The sequence below is a fragment of the Polyergus mexicanus genome, unplaced genomic scaffold, assembly GCF_030449975.1.
Source record: "Polyergus mexicanus isolate NDT 795.1 unplaced genomic scaffold, iyPolMexi1.0 SCAF_3, whole genome shotgun sequence".
Classification (NCBI taxonomy): domain Eukaryota; kingdom Metazoa; phylum Arthropoda; class Insecta; order Hymenoptera; family Formicidae; genus Polyergus; species Polyergus mexicanus.
The window spans coordinates 2,579,861-2,599,974 of record NW_027223323.1 but is presented as its reverse complement, the minus strand read 5'-3'; the positions used below and the strand labels follow the sequence as shown (position 1 = coordinate 2,599,974).

The 20,114-nt window shown below is 31.3% G+C and overlaps 3 protein-coding genes across 4 annotated transcripts; 1 reads left to right on the top strand and 2 right to left on the bottom strand.

Moving 5' to 3' along the window:
• Window positions 1-5,275: 5,275 nt before the first annotated feature.
• Window positions 5,276-8,650, bottom strand: Cahbeta (carbonic anhydrase beta). The gene is made up of 5 exons (XM_070292714.1): window positions 8,480-8,650; window positions 6,805-6,889; window positions 6,073-6,260; window positions 5,759-5,950; window positions 5,276-5,679 (listed from the first exon to the last, which is right to left on the bottom strand). The coding sequence occupies exons 1-5, from the start codon at window positions 8,570-8,572 to the stop codon at window positions 5,470-5,472; spliced, it is 768 nt and encodes a 255-aa protein (XP_070148815.1). The 5' UTR covers window positions 8,573-8,650; the 3' UTR covers window positions 5,276-5,469.
• Window positions 8,651-9,052: 402 nt separating this feature from the next.
• On the bottom strand, window positions 9,053-12,106 carry Raga-b (Ras-related GTP binding A/B). Of its 2 annotated transcripts, none has more exons than XM_070292712.1 (7): window positions 11,842-12,106; window positions 11,159-11,460; window positions 10,919-11,018; window positions 10,455-10,839; window positions 10,157-10,372; window positions 9,961-10,076; window positions 9,053-9,891 (listed from the first exon to the last, which is right to left on the bottom strand). In XM_070292712.1, the coding sequence occupies exons 2-7, from the start codon at window positions 11,168-11,170 to the stop codon at window positions 9,800-9,802; spliced, it is 921 nt and encodes a 306-aa protein (XP_070148813.1). In that variant the 5' UTR covers window positions 11,171-11,460; window positions 11,842-12,106; the 3' UTR covers window positions 9,053-9,799. The 2 variants fall into 2 exon arrangements, with proteins under 2 accessions (XP_070148813.1, XP_070148814.1); XM_070292713.1 differs by having other exon boundaries at window positions 11,159-11,432.
• Jarid2 (Jumonji, AT rich interactive domain 2) lies at window positions 11,625-19,835 on the top strand. Its single transcript, XM_070292704.1, has 12 exons — window positions 11,625-12,219; window positions 12,409-12,578; window positions 12,996-16,458; window positions 16,570-16,795; window positions 16,941-17,093; window positions 17,266-17,464; window positions 17,552-17,700; window positions 18,101-18,407; window positions 18,474-18,880; window positions 18,967-19,065; window positions 19,170-19,472; window positions 19,577-19,835. The coding sequence occupies exons 1-12, from the start codon at window positions 12,134-12,136 to the stop codon at window positions 19,661-19,663; spliced, it is 5,649 nt and encodes a 1,882-aa protein (XP_070148805.1). The 5' UTR covers window positions 11,625-12,133; the 3' UTR covers window positions 19,664-19,835.
• Window positions 19,836-20,114: the final 279 nt, after the last annotated feature.

The following is a 20,114-nucleotide window of genomic DNA, read 5'->3' as shown; positions in this document are numbered from 1 at the left end:
GAGGGGGGGGGGGGAGAGGAGGGGAAAGGAATTGTTTGGTAGAACTATTGTACGAGGATTATACAGTTATTATACTATTGACTATTCTAACGGTTTTACTTGGGATTTCGGGCATTTAGAAACGAAGTCCGCAGGGCCTGTATACCCTGCGGGATCTTAATTCGACCGATGAACAGAGAGAATCATAATGTAAAATGTAATGTGATCGTGACTTTCTGGATGTATTTGATTAAAAACATGACAAAATCAAGAATAAAAAAATCATCGAAATTCAATTGACAAATTATAATAAGTTACAAAAGCAGAAAATATTATGTCCCAATATTTTGTCATGTAGATTTTTAAAAAATTAATTTGAAACTCTTCTCAAGATATCTAACATCGAAAAATAAAGAAGTATATAAAAGCTGTATATATATATATATATATATATATATATTGTATGGTATTCTTTTATTTAAAAAAAAAATCACATATACAAATCTATTATTTATAGAAATTTTCATCAACAATCAATTGTTGAAAAAATAATTTAATGCAAAGAATACTGCTAAAAATGAAAATTAATTAACCTGCTTTTATCGCAACTGTTTACTCAGACAGCACAAATTCTTAAAAGATGACTGAAATACAACTTACAAACTTCTTATTGTCTTTTAGACATCTTTAAAATATTTTTTGGTTTTTCTATGCGTCTGAATAGAAAGATGTTTTATTTCTTTTTTCTTACGATCGATGGGAATACAATCAAAAATGGAATTTACAACATGACAAACATTATAATGCAAAACATAAGTACGAACCGCCAATTTTATGATTTTCTTAGAAGCATCATTACAGCGTTTTTCTTGTGCTTTCTGCAAATACATGTGTATCGCACGTGCATTATATGTGCATCACACATGTACGCATAACAAGCTTACGTGGAACTTACTTTTACTCACGCATAAAAACGAATATACGTAAGAATTTCGTGTGATGGACGAGATGAAAATGCGCTTTATATACAGTTTTGATCATAGACATATGTATCAATATCTTGTAATTCTATATATTGTTGTAAAAAATAATATTTTATTTAAAAAAATTTAGGTTTCTCGATAAAAACATTTAAAGATACTTAGCAAAATTTAAAAAATTTTGACCCCGAACAATAGGACTCAATAAATGAGTGATTAAAACCTTTAAATTTAAATACAGCTCAATTGTTTTCTATCAGTGTAATATATATTTTTAATTTAGTTTTATTGAATTTCTAATTTGGTCTTTTTTTTAACTCAATCAATTTTTAGTGCGACTTATAAAAATTTGGTTATATTATTTGGTTTTTATTTATTGTTTCTGTTACATATAAGTCTTTGACTTTTCTCATATACGCCTTTCACGTAACTCAAATAGACATTCGCATTAAACGGCCTACCGAAGTATTCAGTTCGCTAATTAATTACGTGAGTACACCGTGCCATCATTAATTATTGTACGTCTAAGTGTTTTCCATCACAATGACAGAGACATAAAATTTCGGAAAGATACGAGCGTAACGAAGTAATGCGGTGGCTGCAGAGCAACGTTATGCCTCAGCACGCACCACTGGCCGCTTCTTTTTCTCGGACGAGTATAAAACGAAAAAGGAGATTGTACAAAGTGACATCGTTCTCCTCGGTTCGTCGCGATGAAACATATTAAAATTTCGAGAAACGTTGTGATACGCACTCACATATACATACCATAAACGCGCGCATGTTCGTACACTCAATAATTCGGAATAAAAGAAAAATTGTTCGGAAAAATATTAAAAAATTTGTTCAAAATTTTTCAACTTTTATTGGAGCATTATTAAATGTTCGATCAAACTATTATTAACAAACGTATCTCATTTTAACAAATGACGTACATTTGCTACGTGGGATATCACAATACATAGCGTATCGCGACACACAAATATGCTGCGTATAAATTTGCACCTGCAGTGTAAATCTTTTTGATTTGAAATAATAAGAATATAACAATTGACAAATGGTCTTTTACAAAAAATATCTTCTCGGAATTGGTGAATAGCATTATTTTGATGTTTGCCTTTCTCTTTCTTCATTTTTAGTTTAATTCGTTTTTCTTCAATTTTATCCTTTTTCCTTTTCTTTGGGAAGGAAAAAGATTTTACGTGTCATTTTTTAGAAATATTCTGGAAATTTTACTAAGTTCATTGAAGGCATTTAAGCTATGAAAAATGAGACAAAAGAAAGCAGAGCAATATTGTTTATTATAATAAATTATCGACAATATACAAAAAAGTTGACTATTGTTGAATTAAATTAAAGTTCATTTGTCCTAAAAATAAAAAAATATTTTTAATTTTCTTAATGTGGTTTTAGATAAGATCAATAAAGCAAATAATATGTATTGTTATAAGGAATGTGTGTGATGACTATAAGGAAGATATATGGTTAGCGGCAATATAAAGGTGCTCGAAAAGGATATGGAAGTGTTCGACAGTATCATTAAAGAATCATTTTTCTTTCTTTCTTTCTTTTTGAAGAAACCATTATTTAGAAGCACATAAATATCGACTGAATAACACAATCCAGCATAAATAGCAGTGAAAAATGAAATCTTAAGAAGATTACGAACAACTGAACAGCTCTTGACAATAAATCGACAAAGATTTAAATTGACAATACAATTTTTAACGGTCAAAGTTAATATCTTTTATATCTAGATCTTGCGTAGTGTAAAGATTGCATACTTCACAAAAGACCTATAATGTAGAGATTTTGCAGAAATTTTTTAATAAAATATTAATATACTAATAGCATATATCTTGTGCCCATGTGCAGCGTTAAATATGTAATGATATAAAAATTTATGCAATAGTATAAAACCTCATAATTGAAAAAAAAATTGATTATAAAATGCGAGGATCTGGAAGACGTGAAAATGGAAAATCTATTAGCCCTTTAATCTTTTATATTTTGTGTCTTGTGTGGAAGTAAATATATTGAGAAAAAAAAATTATTAATTATTTTCTTTTCTATTCCCTATGTATATTATCCAAATTGTTCTCTTACATTATTCGATATAAATATAAATAATGCTTCATCAATTTATTATCGATTATATTGTATTTGACAATAATTTGAATAATTTGATTTCAGCTGACAGCCACAATCTCTGTGTAAAATTTTATTTGTTAGCAAAATATATTTAGATTCTATATTTTTATATTTCATATATTTAAATTCTATATTTTTGATTCATCTTTTTCTGGAGGAAACAAGCTTTGTTAAAATTAAAAATTAATTTTAAAATTTTAAAAATTATCTGAATTGCACTGCCTAATTGCAATTTTATGACATAATTCATTATCGTTTTTTTAATCTATATTTAATTCTCCCTGTGTGTGTGTAACCCCTTTTACATAATGTATATATTATCTATTATTATAATAAATAATTTATATATATTATCGCTGTAAATAGCATAATATACACGTTGACAAAAATGGATTTACATTAAATCTGCAATGATTTACACTTAATCTCAGGTAGTTGAGTGACTTCTACCCAAAGTAGGTAAAAAGTTAAAAAAAAGATACCGTAAAAGCACGGGATTCTTTGTTTACGGAAGGAAGTGGATATAAATGCAATGCGCAGTAGCCTACAGTGTTTCCGTTTTAAGATGCCGCATATTAAGTTATTTGTCTGAGAGAACCCTTATTTTTACCTATTTCTAGCCGCAGAATGTAGCACAAAACAAAATTTTACTTTATGTAAGCGGCAGGTAGATAGGTAAGTAACTAGGAAAAAATAAAATTTGTTTCTCATAGAGAGTACGCTCCGTGTCTAATCGCACAATACGATCGGATTCTGCACAGGTTTGTTTGGTTCACCATTTTTGAAGAAGGCTACTTGTCACACTTCTTCAGCGGTGAGGACCCACATCGCTTAATGTTACAAAACTCAATCGAAAATGAAGGAATTCGATTTGAAACACCATTCTTTTCCTCCTTCTTTTTCTTTAACATTCTATACGCCAGAGCCTAACCGGCTAAACTGGGCATGAGGAAGCTGAGGGAATTCTTTTCACTTTTACTAAAGAGTGAATAGAAGTGTGAACTATGTGCGCGCGTGCATCGTTTCTGTTACACGCGTACTTTTAAACAGCCGGAGCTGTGCAAGAACTCCGTCTCGTTAATTTACGTTTACGTACACGCTCTATATTAGGCGCTTGGTTTATTTCATCGCTCGTCTTGAAAAATGGAGAAAAGATATAATTGTAATTTCCATGACTTGATCCTAAAAACAATATTAAACATATTAAAGTAATCTTTTTATGTAATTCTATAGTATTGAAAGTCTTTTTGTAGCAAGAATATATTTTACATTTGACATATATAATTCCTTGACATAGCCTTTTATAAAAAATTTATATTTTGCGCAATACACAGAAATCTAATGTTGCAAATATTGATGTAAACTTATATAATATCAATGTAGACTTTTGTATTGTATTATATCTCTTTTGATAATATTAATTAAAAATATAAATTTAGCTTAAAATATAATCATTAAATATTAAATTTCTATTGATATTTTATCGATAACATGGAACATTCAACATAAATGAAAAAATTTGTCTTTACATCAAGACACTGTCATGTCAATATATTTTATATTACATTTATTCGAAATTTATCTAAAAAAAACTTACATTATTATTAATAAACTTACATTAAATGATACAAAAATATAATATATATTATATGAGTTTACATTTTGTGCCAAGCATATAGTTGCGAATCTTAATAACAATATAACGCTGTGTAATTCTGATTCCTCATAGCTTCTTTAGTTGTTTTGCTTTCTCTTTCAGAACCGGCATGCTCTAATTCATTCGAAGCCATGCATCCATCTATAGATAGTTCTTACCATTGATTTGAGACTCTTTGATGCTTTTCTGAATCTTGACTTTTTTCGTTTTTCGAATTAGAAATAAATTGGAATAACAATTGTAAGTTACAAAATCAGAAAAAAAAGAATATAATGAAGCCCACTTGATTCCATAACGGAGATTTTATATCTTTGCAAATAGTTTATATTATAATATATTATATTCTCCATAAATAGAATTTTATATGTGCGTATATGTATATATATATATATATATATATATATATATATAAAATAGTTATATTATATATTATATAAATCAACGAAAAATATATTTTACGTTAAACTTCAATATATAATTTGTGATATAACTCTCGTAAAATCAACTAAATTATTTGTATTGTATGGTACACAAATTTTATTCACCGTATAATTAGTGCAATGCTTCAAGATAAATGTAAATAAAATTTGCAAATTTGAGTAGATAAAAAAATAAATTACTTTCTTTGCGATTCACAATTTGTACGTTTTGGAAATGTAATATTAGCAATATTGGCATTATAAATATTTCGCGAAAAAACGCCTACGAATAATATCTTTTAATTTCTTTAAGCAAGGACGGCTCCGTTATTTCATTTATCTCCACAAATCTTTTATTGGCTCGGCTGAAATAATAAATATCCCCGGTATAAATATCGAACCACAGCGCGTGGATGTGCAAATCGTGTCTCTCTAAACGTTTCTTCAAGAACCCGTACGACGCGATATTTTGAAGTTGTTGCAACGTATTGATCTGCAACAAGATAAATTTAGAATAACAATGTTAATATAAATTCTTTTCACGCGCAAACACTTTTTTCGCGACAACTAACTTGCGACAACTTGTCCTCGATAGTAAACTTATCTTCCGGATCGATGTAAGCGACGAATTTTCGCAGTGGTGTCTCAGCCTGAAAAATGATCGGCTCGTAGAAACCGGTAACTTCGAGATGTTGAAATTTTGTCAAACTGCTACTAGCATGCGCGCACAGCCACGCTCTTAACGGAGATATTCTTCTATTTGTCTAAAAATTTTGGATGGCATTACGATTTTACGCGTAAACACTAAAGAACTTTTGCGTTTCGTTGTAAGTGATTATTTCATGTAGAAAAAAAATATATATATAGGATTAGCTAAGGAACATACTTTTGACGCAAATTCCTCATCCCGCAAAGCATAGAGCAGATTCATCGCCTTACAATCACTATGACCGCAAACAATAACGTGCCTTATATCGTTTACCACACAACCAAGTTCCAGCGCCGCCGATTCGCACATAGTGAATTCGTCCATAAAATGTTGCGAGTGTGGAACAACATTACCGGGATTTCGGACTGAAAAGGAAAACTCTGTTAGGCCGTCTGATTTTATTTTCGACTCTCCACGTTGCTCCCATGAATGAATTGAAAAAATTCAGAAGCCACACGTATCTAATGAATCAAAAATATTTCAAGAAAAACACAAAAATATCTTTAAATATACGTTATATTAAAAGAGTATTTTTCTGATTTCTTGTTTAGTTTATATGTATAAAATAACAAAAAATAACATATATAAAACACAAAATATTAATTCATATATACATATAATATTTAATTTAATATATATATATACATGTAAGATATTAATATGGATATATATGGTATTCCCATGATTTTTTCTATTCAAGTAAAATATTTGGACCAATAAAAATACATTATATAAAATTGAAATTACATCGAATATCGTACACATCTCGTTAGAGAAATCTTTGTCTTAAGAAGCATCGTATTAGAGGAAAAAAATACACTGCGTTCAAATCGAAAAAGATAAAAAATGAACCAACAGCGATAACACAAGTACGAGCGATCGAGATAATGCTATAATAGATTGTCGTACCGACAAACATGTCCCCAACGTTTGTTTCCGTAAATCTAGTTGGGATCATCCGGGAGTCCATGCAGGTAAAGAACACTGCTTTCGGCTAAAGATAAAAGTAACAATATACATCAGATTGTAACCTTTTGTTATAATTATAACTGTAGCTTGCAATTAGAGTGGAAGGTCTTTCGGTTAAATCTTTCGTCATTTCAATTCTTTTGTTGACTTTTACCGTTAGATGTTTCAAAGGGTTCAAAATTTACATAATGAGGATGTAACATTTCTTCTCCTACATTTCTTACATTATTTTTCCTTGAATAAAATTATTGATATCCGAGAGAGAGAGAGAGAGAGAGAGAGAGAGAGAGAGAGAGAGAGAGAGAGAGAGAGAGAGAGAGAGAGAGAGAATAAGTGGACATTATCTGACTTTTTACTGATTGACTTTAGCGAAAAATAGCAGAATCGATCGAAAATATTAAAATTTTCAACGTTGTAATTAATCTATGTAAATGTTATTCTATAAAATCAGGTCACTATTGATTTTTGTCAAAATTGTCCGTAATATCCAGACTTTTATTTGAGGGTCGCTTTTCACCGATAAAATACAGAATAATTGAAATCTGGTTTGAGCATTTATGCGTAAAATTTAATATTATATATATTGATATATTATATATTTTATTAATGCTTCTTTATAATATACAATTCTATTTTTTTGCATTCTGACATTTAATTTATAATAGTTACGTAGTTCACATCCTTATTTCTATTATTATGAAAAAGTTCGTATAAATATTATGCAAATAATACATAAACAATGCAAGTAAACATAATTTAGAAAATCACGGCGCAATCCTGATTGCACGAAATATTTCCATCTTACCTTACCATTGATGAATAAAATAGATGTTCTGCTCTGTAAATATTCTATTGTATCGACAGGGTATGTTCATGGTAAAAACAGAACACACTGTAATCAACTTTTTACATCATGTAATATCGTCGGTAAGAGTTTTTCTAAATGCCACGTACACAATATTTATATAAATAGACTGCGCGCTCTCCTATTGGAAATTCAATGACAACATTAGCAGAAGATGACAATAGACAATTAGATGCTTTCCTTTTCTGATTGTGCATTTGATGGAGAGAAAAAAAGCGAAAGTCACCTCGCTCTTACATTCTCTCTCTCTCTCTCTCTCTCTCTCTCTCTCTTACTCTCACTCTTCTATTTTTCTTACATCGCTCTTTCTTAAAGCATTTTATGTAACGAAGAGATATCGATCTAAACACATATTTCTGTCCTTTAGTTTTATCATTATTTGTATGAAGTCTATTTATAAGTTTATATAGTTGAAATATAACATTCGCGACATTTTAAAATTATAATGCCGTTAGCATTATGATGAGTATTCTAATCAGTTATTGGCCAATCAAGGGTTCAAGGTCATAATTTTAGATCACTGTACATTTTTAAAAAATTGTCCGATTGTGTCAAATTAATTAAATTTATGTATTATATTAAATAATCTGATTTGAAATTTTATTTTGGGTAAATGGCCCTCGATGCGCGTAAAAATTATATATCAACAAGTAGCACGTGGACCCCCCATTGTTAGCGATATTATAGCGCGAGTACTTATGCACCGAAAAATCATGCGAGATTTTTTTCTTTGATATCATACGAGCGTACCTCGGGATGATCTCGGACTTGTTGAAATTGCTTCACCATCCCTTCCCGATGACACTTTCTGTACTTCATGATTCCTTTGAGTATTCTGTCCATCGTAGCATTCAAGCAACTAACTATGAAATAACTGTGAAAAATTTATTTTCCTGAATGAAGAGCAATGATAGTTCACAATTCCGCCATTTATCGACGCAACGGCGGGAAATTTAATTTTTCTTTGATTTAAATCAATTTAGATTTAAATATATATAAATATATAAATATAATAGTTTTTTTTTTTAAGTCAGCCACATCGTTAATTCCAAATATATTTTGAGGACTAAAAAATCTTTCGAATATATATATGAATGGTCTTACAATAAATCTGAATTAAATTGGAGTAATATATTAATTAGTTAATTAGTTTACTAATTACTTAATTAGTTTCTAATATTAAATGTTATTTCTAGTTCGGAAATGTTTATATCAATTCTCTTTAATTTATCAAAAAGCAAATATATATCCGACGTAAAAAAAAATAGTTTGTGATATTAATATATTTTTTATTTACACATTTTTTTTTAAAATACACCTTAATCTGTTAAATCTCGTACACAAATTTTACTTATGGTGTAAATACACCATAGAACATCTTTCCTACATCATTAGCGTTTATCATTTATCAATTTTACCATTATCATATTTTAATGCAACAGGCTGTATATTTACTTGAAAGTTCATTTTATATTTGAAAGAAGAAAATTCTCAATAGTAAAATTGATCGATGAGTACATAATTAAGAGCAATCGCGATTATCTTTATCAAAAACTTTAACCATTGCGAGTCATATTCGAGACCTGAAGTCTCAGATAGACATTCAGTTTTATATTGTTATATTGTTATATATTGTGAAATGCATATTATATAGTAATACATGCAAATACAAAAGAAAGACATATGACTGCAATGATTCATTTATTACTAATATTCATTGGGTATTGCAAGTCGACTTGGGTTATCATCATAGTATTATATCATATTCATATATATAATATAAATGAGATGAATTCATTTTATATATTACAATTTAAGATATCGATAACTGTCAGCCTGCGTTAGGCTCTTTCAGACACGTCAATTATACATATACTTTGTCATAGACGCTCATGTTGAAAACTGTACATTATAAAGTATATTTTGTGACCTGACTTTGTTAACGAACATGTTCTCTCAATCACATGTCTTATTATCTTAACGGCACAATGCAAAATTCTGAGTTTCGTAAATTCAACAGTTATTAACAGATTGGACCCGGGTGACGAGGCGCCTGGGTCGCGCCGACTTCTATCTGCTTAATGCCGAGCTCTGACTAGCGCGCTCCAATTTTTCAAAGTGTTTTCGCGCGTTGCGTATGTTAATTAATGTTGCTGCAGATGCTGAAAGAATATAACGTGTTTTAGCAACACAATTTTTAAAAATACAGTGAATAAATTTTGGATACCTACGTATAGTTGGGTCGGACATGATGACCATTACATATGTATTCGAAGTAAATATATCAATAAAAGCCGCGAAATTGCTATTCCTAACTTCCATGCTTTGAAACTGTGCTGCTAATTTACTGAAAAATTAATAATATCTTGAATATTACATTTCTCACTCTTTTTAATATCTTTTCTTTGTAAGCTACAATATACTTACCTGCAACTCAATTTAAACTGTTTTATTATATTGGAAACTTTTTCAAAGCGATGAACATCTCTATGAAATTGTCGCTGACAATGGCTTATTACCAAAAAGGTTGCTCTTTCAAATAGAAGAACTTCATCTGCATCGATAATATTGGCAAACTGATTCAAACTTTGCTCAAGTTCTTTCACATTTGGAATCAACATGTATACAATTGACGACCAAGCCCTAAAATAATAATGATTAGTACTGGTTTGTAATCAGAATATTTGGAATATTGCATATGTTCATAAAACTTTATAATATTTACCTGTATAATGTTTCATCCCATATACTAGTTCTAAAGCAAGTGCATTCCAAAGGCAAACTCAGTCTTTTTAGATCTTCCTCTCTCTCCCTAAATATATAATCACGTTGGTCCTCTTGTACAAGATCCATTTTGTGAACAAGGCAAAATATTTTTGCTTCTGGACTATTCTGTAGTATCGCTTCTAGACAGCTTTGGTAATAATGCATATCTTTGTCCAATTCTCTTGATTCCACATCAAAGACATAAATTAATACTTCTACATTTCTGAATATATTATCACGCTGTGATGCAAAATAATTTTCCATAAATGCTTCTTGGCCACCGCAATCCCACAAATTCAGCACCAAATTGCCGAGAAAACGAACATGAGAATGTTCTACATCAACTGTAACCAATTTTTTTTTTTTTTTAACAAATCCTGTAGGAATTGTAATCATAATTAATATTATATATAAATAACTGACTTGTTGCTCCTAGACGATGAGTATCCCGAGCGATGTAATTAGCAAAAATAATGCTACGCATACTCGTCTTCCCGGAGCCACTTTTGCCCATTAGCAATACCTAAAAAAAATATAATATTCACATACAATATTCTCATTCAGATGGGGAATCATATATTTGTGCACATTAATAAAAAATAAAAAATAAACAAATCTACACAGATTCTACTCTCTGTATTTACACAATATTCATATCTTTACCTTCTTTTTCATCTCGGATGAATAACGTGCGTTTTAGTATAACTGCAAGAAAAATATCCCAGTTCTAACTTCGCAGTGACTGACTTATCAGCTGTTCCGCCCTGGAAGAAGCGAGAATCGTCCACAGTCCAGTTTCATCCCTACTTCTTTCACTTAAGACAAGGATAGAAATAGCATTCTGGGTATTTCTGTCCTTCATATGTTTCTCGCTGTCTCTCATGGCAGGAGCCGATCTATGTGTCTATAGTACTATGGTCTGGTCTATCAGGCTTCTCTTCGTTGTTAGAAACAAAGAAGTATCGCTAGAATTTGGAATTCTTCGAAAATATATTTTATTGGATATATATTTTCTATTAATTTTAATTAAAGACACGCAATAAGCATCTAAAGATTTGTGATAATTTAATCATGAAAAATTTAATATACTTACATGCGCATTATAGAAATGGGTCTTAAAAAAAATCGATATTATTTCGCGATACATACGGATCTATGTATACTCGTATCACAGGTCGAGAGAAATCGTGGTATTTAATTTTAATTTGACATAATAAACCATAATAAACAACTGTTACCCGAGCAAAAATATGAAGCTAGTGATTCTTTTGGAACAACGTGGATAACTATAATTTTTATCGATATATATATATATATATACACATCTTGCGATCAGCTGGACTCACCGCGAATAATCTGGTTTGGATTAAATCACCTGGCATAATTTTTTCACAAGACGATTGGGGCCATCATTATACGTCGACGATGTTGCACGTACACTCGTGTTTCGCGATTTCCAACGATCGTCCGAGATATCGGTTCTTGTGAGATTATTTATCGGAAACGTGAAATCAATCTTCGTGTGCGAGATGCATTTAATCGAACACATTCCAAACGCTTCATGAAATCGTTGGAACGTCGATTTTATACTCGCCCCGCGTGGCCTATCATTAATATTTAAATCCCCATTGTCTCAGAATGGTTCTGAATCGTAACGACAAGAGGAAGAGGAAAGAGGGAGATCTGGTGGATCTTATGGAACCACTTTCAGAATCTCCAAAGAGGTAATATTTGCATATAAATCATTCCTAATTGCAACTGTTACAATAATATTGTTCTATTCATAAAAAATAAAATACATTAAAAAAAGATATATTTGTAATGACATTTATGTTTGTGTATTTGCATATTTAAATAGTAACATATAAAAAATATATTTTAATATTAAATTTGTAATTTTTTTTTCACTTCAGGACCAAAGTTCACGCACAAAGAAAGTTTGCACAAGGTGCAAATACAGTGTTCAATACATCACCTACACCTGTCAAAGATAAAGAGAAAACTAAACCTGCCATGATGACAGAATTAATAACTCATAAACGTCCAAATACAGAGGACTTTCTAACATTTTTATGCTTCAGAGGTTAATTATTATTATATCATATTATCATATTTAAAAAAAATATCAAATTTTATTCTATATTAAATCTATTATTTTTATTTTATCTTCTAAAAAATTATACGATACTTATTATACTATACTTTAAAGAATACAGATAAGCTTTTGTTACCATACTATTTATTTCATTTATTGATAAGATACAAACTGAAATATTTTGTAGTAAAATACATATATATATATATATATATATATATATATATATATATATATATATATATAAATATATTCTGGAATCCAAGGGAGAATATTAGTATTGATTGTTAAAGAAACTATGACTTAATTTAATAAACTGTTATGATATTTCTTGATTATAATTACAGTTATTCTAATTAGAATCAAAATATTTTTTTTAAATGATAATTTTTTCCCCAAATTTAGGAACATCCATTTTGCCACCCAATTTGAATTTCTTCAACATTGGTAATAAAAAAGAGAAACAAAGGCCTATATCAGCTCGTGCTTCTGCAGATAAGATATCCTGTACTAGTACTTCTATAGAGGTCCAGAAACAAGACACATGCCAGAAGAATGTGACAAAAGTAAAACCTGTTGTCCCAGATAAAAAGAAAGTGCCTAGTACAATACACAAAAACATTACCAAACTTAAAACAGCAACATCTACAGTTCAAGCGCTTAAAAAGAAATATCAAGAGCAACGCCTTGCTAAACAGAGGATCAAGAATAAATTCAAAGCCACATGTGTTATGAGAACACGATCATGTACAGAGAGATCTATGATAAAGGCTGGTATTCAATTGGCGCCGAGAAAATTCTTACCTGGAATTGAAACAAAGAGACATGGCTTGAGAAGTGGTGTACTGTCAGATAAAAGCAACAAATCTTTATCAAAGACAAAAATTGTGCCACCCAAACCTAAGAAGAAAGTTAATCTGAAACTGAAAAATAATGGCACATATACAGATGTATCTGAAGAGGAGCATGATGAAAAAGATGATGAAGAAGAAGAATTACCTATGGAAAAGTCGACATCACAAATAAAACGTAACATACAAAAAAGTATTCAGAAAAAGATTTGTACCAGAAGTAAATCGGAAATGAGAAGAGTTACGAGATCATACAGTGGCAAAATTTCTTCGCAAAATTCCTCTAGTAGGCCTACTAGAAAAACTAAGGAAGCAGCTGCTGTGTATATGGAAATTCTTGGTAGAAAACTAGTGAGCCCGGATCTAGAGAATGAAGATAACGTTTCAATCGAGAGTTTTCCCGAATTGCCAAATGCTCGTAGGATAGCGCAAACAGAAAACGAGCTTAAAGCCAAAGTAAAACAGACTAGTACGAAAACTGTTAGTAAAACTAAGGATACTAAGGTTAATTCTTTTAACAGTAATGGTAATAAGCGATTGGATAAGAGCAAAAACAACAAATTAATTCTAAAAAGCAAACGTCTAATGAGAGTGCAGAGATATTGCGAGGAAGATAGTGACGAGGAATCTGAAAGTTCGATAGAAACAAACAATACGAGACCTATTACCAGACAAAGTCTTGGAAAACTTGACAAACCAATCGGTAGGAGCCTCAGATCGTCCTCCAAAAATACAGCTGTACAACCAGAAGTACAAAGTAACACAAATAACAAACCGAAAATTCAAGTTCAAAGTTGTATAAAATCTGCTAAGGAAAAATTTGTGATGAAACGTAAACGTGATCAAAATCTGTCTAAAACATCGTCAGATAAGATTAGTGAATCGAAACAGAAATGTTCTAAAAATGATCAGAACAAAAACGTGGAATCCGAAGAGGAAACATTGGGAATGTTGCTCAATAAAATGAAAAAGAAAAAAGAGAATGATGAAGAAGAAGAAGAACGGATTTCGGATAATATTAATAATATGAAAGATAGCAAGACAATTTCCAATGATGCACAAAACACAAATACGAAACCCGATCTGCCAAAAATATCGGACGATGAGGAATCGTTTCGCGGATTTACTAAGAAGGCGATATCAAAAGTTTTGAATTCGTGTCATGCTAATGTTAATTTACTAGAATCAGAATCCAATGACAAAGTAAATTTAATCAAAACAGACATACCAAAGCAAACATCGAGTCAGAGCGCAACTTTAAATAATAAAAAAAAGACTTCATTGGTCGAAGCTAGTTCCTCAGTCGCAAACATATTAAATGATGAATACAGTATGTCTATGCAAGATCAAAAATCGATATTGGATCTGTCCCTCAAGACACAAAGCTCCTTATTACCATCGATTGAACAGATACAGAGTAAAAAGTGTAATCACGAGAACGAGGTTTCTCCTAATCTTATAGATATGCCGTTGTCGACTCTGCATACAAGAAAAGAACGGGTAAATATGTCAACTGAACAGATAGAGAAGTGGCTGAACGAAAGCTCACTTGCCAAAGAGGAGAGCAAGCTAGAAATGGAGAATGTTGTGACCTTCAAATATGAGCCTGTGGAAAAGTTGAAGGCGGATGTTTCGCATCTGTCTATCTCGACAAAGATCCAGCATCTAGTACGTCCCGTCAATGTAACACTTTCGAAATTAGCGGAAAAGATGAGTTTGAAGGACCGTACTACGATCATACAGAACAGAAATGTGATACCAGTAACATCCGATGTACATAAGGTCGAAGCAAAACAGCAGAATACTGCCAATAAAAATAAGACTAATACCGAGTTTGTGAAAGAAATTGTTAAGAATAAATGCGAAAAGACAAATAAGGATACTGTTCTCGCTGAAGATGCTAGCGATACTGTATCAAAGTCGGATCAAAATTCGACAGACGATTCTATAGAGAAGAAATCACCGACGGAAAAGAAAATATTTCAACTGCGAAAATCCTTCATACCTAAGGTTAAACGTAAATTGGTAATTCCGAATGCGAATGCATTTTCACCAGAGAACGAGAGTAGCGTTTATGCATTTGAAAGTGACACCGAGATTCCCATTAGCACACCCTTCAGGAGAAAGATGAAAGATACCACGAAGTCGATTGCTACAGCCGCAGAAACCAAAGTAATTGCTGATAAATCGAATTTTAAGGATAATTGTGGAGCATCGATGGACGGCAAGGAAAAGCTGCTGACCAATACTGGGACACTCGCGACGAAAGAACAGGAAACACAAGGCCCGATAAACACAACGAATACGACACTGAATAAGTTTGAACTGCCCAAGAATTTCGCAGGCTTAACCAATGTTCAAGTATTACCGCTCGATAAGCTTACGACGAGTTGGAGCAACGTAAATTGCAGTGCTTCTATAGCGGTGCAGGTAAATCTTGACGAGACTACGCAAGAACAAGAGGACGATGCGAATCAGCAGAAGAGTACCGAGATATCTACTCAGACCGAAACGAGTAACGAGAATGATGACGACAACGACGGACAGCTATTTTACATCCCGTTGCAAGCTGTTACGAGGAGCGGTCCGAACTTGGTACAAGGACAACAATTGATACAAGGTGTAGCTGTTAAACTCGGCACAGAAGGACCGACCGGCCCTAATCAAAGAGTACTACTTCGGGCTAAATTGGTCACTAAGCCACCATTATCCGTAGCGCGTTGTCCACCGATAGGAACGGTACAGCCGACAACGCGTACTCCACCCAATTCCACGGCGACCACAGTTGAGCAACAACAAGTTCCGTCGACCTCAACGACCACAATTGTTTCGACCGCGGTAACAAGTATGCCGGAGACACAACCGATATCACCGGTGAAGAATGATATTTCGGTGCCAAACTTGAAAAGTCCAAATGTCAGTACGAGCGCCAACAACAATTTGGAAAAACTTACGAAATCTCCAAAGTTATCTAGGGAAAGGAAAACTTCTATAGATTCGACAAAAAGTGGCAAGAGGTATATTTAATATTACATTCTCAACATATAGCAAGAAACGTGGTTATAGAATTATTATATACTTATATATACATAAATCTCAACTATGCTTATATGATAAAAATTTTTTAGGACGCAAATGAAATGTAAACAGAAAACACCTGAACTGTACTCCTCAAGTAATAACACATACTTTCCAAGTGCAAAAAACGGAAATAATGAGGCCCGCGTAGTTGAGGCACCAACGTTTCATCCGACAGAGAAAGATTTTCAGGATCCTTTGGAATATATAGACAAAATAAGATCAATTGCCGAGAAGTTTGGAATATGTAGAGTCGTGCCTCCACTAAATTTTAAAGTAAATATTGCATAAAAAATATTTAATAGATAATATACATTAATTATTTATTAAATACACACACACACACACACACACACATAACATGTAATAAATATTATTTAAGTATGATTATATTAATACTACGATTATATTAATCTTTCAGCCAGAATGTAAAGTATCTGATGACATGAGATTCACCGCTTATAATCAATATGTACATCGCATGCTTCATAGATGGGGTCCTAATGTAAAAGAAATGATGGCTATTAAGAAATATTTAGCCACTCAGAGTATTACTTTAACTCAACCACCATGGGTAAAATCATTTTATTTTCTAATATTGTTTATCGGATATTGTATAACTTCAGAAGATATTTAAAATTCAATTTATATATATATATATATATATATATATATATATATATATATATATATATATATATATATACACATATATATATAATTATCAATATAATTAATTCTTTTAGATTGGTGGGATGGAAGTTGATTTACCTCATTTATATCAAACAGTTCAAAATTTGGGTGGATTGAAAGAAGTTATTGAAAAGAAAAAATGGCAAAAGGTAGCAGATGGTATGAAGATACCTAAATCTGCACAAGATCGTGTTACCAAATTAGATGATATTTACTGCAAATATTTATTGCCATATGATACATTATCCCCAGGTATACATATTACATATTATAAATAATTACATTTTAAAAGAGAGTATGTTGTTAAAGCTTTTATATTATATACTTTTGTTTTCACAGAGGAACGCGAAAAATTGTTTCATGAGGTTGAAGCTGAATGGATGAAAAAGGAAAGCAAAACTTTGCAAAGACAGGAAGCGTCATCCAATGATAATGATGAGGAAGAAGAAGATGATAGTTCTGATGAAATTGAGGAATGTATCGTGAAGGTATGACAAGAGACATTAATAATTATTATAATTCTTTTTACCTGTTTTGCAAAATAGATGTTAAATCATTCTCTTGAATGTGCATTCTTTTGAAACTGTTAATTTGCTAATGCTTTTTAGTCTTTAATTTTAAATAAGCCTGAAATTTAAATAAATCCGAAAACCAATTCTTTCATTAAATTTTTACTATTCCACTAAAAATTAATTTATTGAATGTATTATTTTTGATATATTCTGCATCTTATATTGGCAACATAATTATTATTTAATAATCAAAAAACATTATATTGATATACTTTTATCGCAGTTATATAGGGTAATTAAATTGACATATATATATATATATATATATATATATATATATATATATATATACATACATACTAATTACATTAAATAGGGAAGAAACATGCCGTTGAACGCTTTTTACCGAATTGCCCGTAATACACAACGTATGTGGTTCGGCGAAAATCAACGAGGAAACGAAGCCGAAGGCGCTTCAGCCGACGAGGTGGAGAGTGCGTTTTGGAAACATGTCGCCGAAAGGAAACGTCATGTCTGTGTACACGCGGCGAGCATCGATTCAAGCGGTCGTGGATTTGGCTTTTCCGTTGCCAAAAACAGCCCGTTCGCCAGACACTCCTGGAATCTCAAAGTACTCACTAATAATGCCGGATCGGTATTGAGAGCCTTGGGCCCATTAATGGGTATGCAACTTATGGTTCCGACGATAATATTTTCGTACAAGCCATGCAATTCTCACTTATTTTTAGGTGTGACCGTGCCAACGCTGCACGTGGGTATGTTGTTTAGCGCTTGTTGTTGGTATCGCGATCCACATGGTCTGCCATGGATAGAATATCTACATACAGGTGCTAAAAAAATTTGGTACGGGATACCAGACGAACATAACAACAATTTCCGAGAAGCACTCTCGAAAATGGTACCACGATATTGTAAAAATAAAACTATATGGTTGCCTTCCGACACTGCCATGGTCCCACCAGAATTGTTAGTCAGTAACGGTGTGCCGTTATGTAAGACCGTGCAAGAACCAGGACAGTTCATAATTGTATTTCCGAAAGCGTTCACGTCGAGTATATGCACTGGTTACGTTGTATCCGAAAGTGTATATTTCGCACAACCATCCTGGTTGGAAACAGTCGAACAAGTATACAAGGTATATGTGCCGATATGTATAGAATCTTTTCTCTCTGAAATTTGTAATGATTTCGTTACTTAAATTGAAATATGATATGGTTTCAGGACATACAAGACAGTTGTGAACCCTCTATTTTTTCATTCGAGAGGTTATTATTTAATATTATTAATGATACCAGATCTCATATAGATATATTAAAACAGGTAAAATTAAATTTGTATTATAATTACAGGATTATAATTTAAAAAACATAAAATAATCGAATATTATATAAATTATTGAGCACTAAATATATTAATATAATTAGATATTGCCGAGTGTAATCAAGATCCGTGAAAAGGAGTTAGATTATCGTAAACAACTGGAAAATGTGGGTCTTAATAATAGAGAAAGATTGCCTCTGCCAGATAGTGGAAAAGGGAAGAAAGGAAAAAGAGTGAAAGAGGATGATGGCGATTTTGAATGTGAGACATGTAGAGCCAACTTGTTTGTCTCATTGATGAACAATTCGCAAGATGATAGTGTCTACTGTTTGCCACACGCATTGCAATTAATTAATCATAAAAAGCAGATTCTGAAACATTGCACTCTAATGTATACCTACGATGAAGTAAGTTTAACATCCCTTACTATATTTAATTAATTAGTAAATTGTCTTTCTCTAATTATGCGAAAACTATAAAATATCAATTAATTGATTTTTATTTCTCTCAGGACGAATTAGATGGATTGATTCGTAAACTGGAACACAGGATCGAAACCAAATCTAAAAAAACTAATCAAATAAAACAAAATAAGTAAAAAAAGATAGGTTTGTTATTTAATTTATAAAGGATGAAAGTTGACTATTATTTATTAATCAGCATTAGAATAATTATTAGAACTAGGGAACGTGATCACACTGTCTTGCTTATTATAATAGATGATTAGAAAATTTCATTATATTCATATACAATGAATGTATAATTTATAGTAGAATAATGTAAAAGATTTTGTGTATATGTTTTATATATATATATATATATAACATACACACAAAATAATTGAAATTTTCTATTATATTATAAGATTTGATCCAATATTCATTAATCGAACAACACTCCAACTACATTATTGTATCTATACAGTACTATAATTTTTTACTTTAAAAAAATATCCATATTAAATATAATTACTAAGTATTATAGAGCAAATTCCCAAAGAGGCGAAAAATCATGTATCTGTAGTTTTTAAAATTTATTATGGTGTGATT

Coding starts and splice junctions, on each gene's coding strand:
- Cahbeta (XM_070292714.1), bottom strand. CDS start 8,572: ATGGACAGAATACTCAAAGGAATCATGAAGTACAGAAAGTGTCATCGG. Junction 6,890..8,479: donor AAGTCCGAGATCATCCCGAG/GTACGCTCGTAT, acceptor TTTTATCTTTAG/CCGAAAGCAGTGTTCTTTAC. Junction 5,951..6,072: donor ATGAGGAATTTGCGTCAAAA/GTATGTTCCTTA, acceptor CAAAATTTTTAG/ACAAATAGAAGAATATCTCC.
- Raga-b (XM_070292712.1), bottom strand. Junction 10,840..10,918: donor TCATCGTCTAGGAGCAACAA/GTCAGTTATTTA, acceptor AATTGGTTACAG/TTGATGTAGAACATTCTCAT. Junction 10,077..10,156: donor CAGTTTAAATTGAGTTGCAG/GTAAGTATATTG, acceptor TTAATTTTTCAG/TAAATTAGCAGCACAGTTTC.
- Jarid2 (XM_070292704.1), top strand. CDS start 12,134: ATGGTTCTGAATCGTAACGACAAGAGGAAGAGGAAAGAGGGAGATCTG. Junction 12,220..12,408: donor CTTTCAGAATCTCCAAAGAG/GTAATATTTGCA, acceptor TTTTCACTTCAG/GACCAAAGTTCACGCACAAA. Junction 17,094..17,265: donor CTTTAACTCAACCACCATGG/GTAAAATCATTT, acceptor TAATTCTTTTAG/ATTGGTGGGATGGAAGTTGA.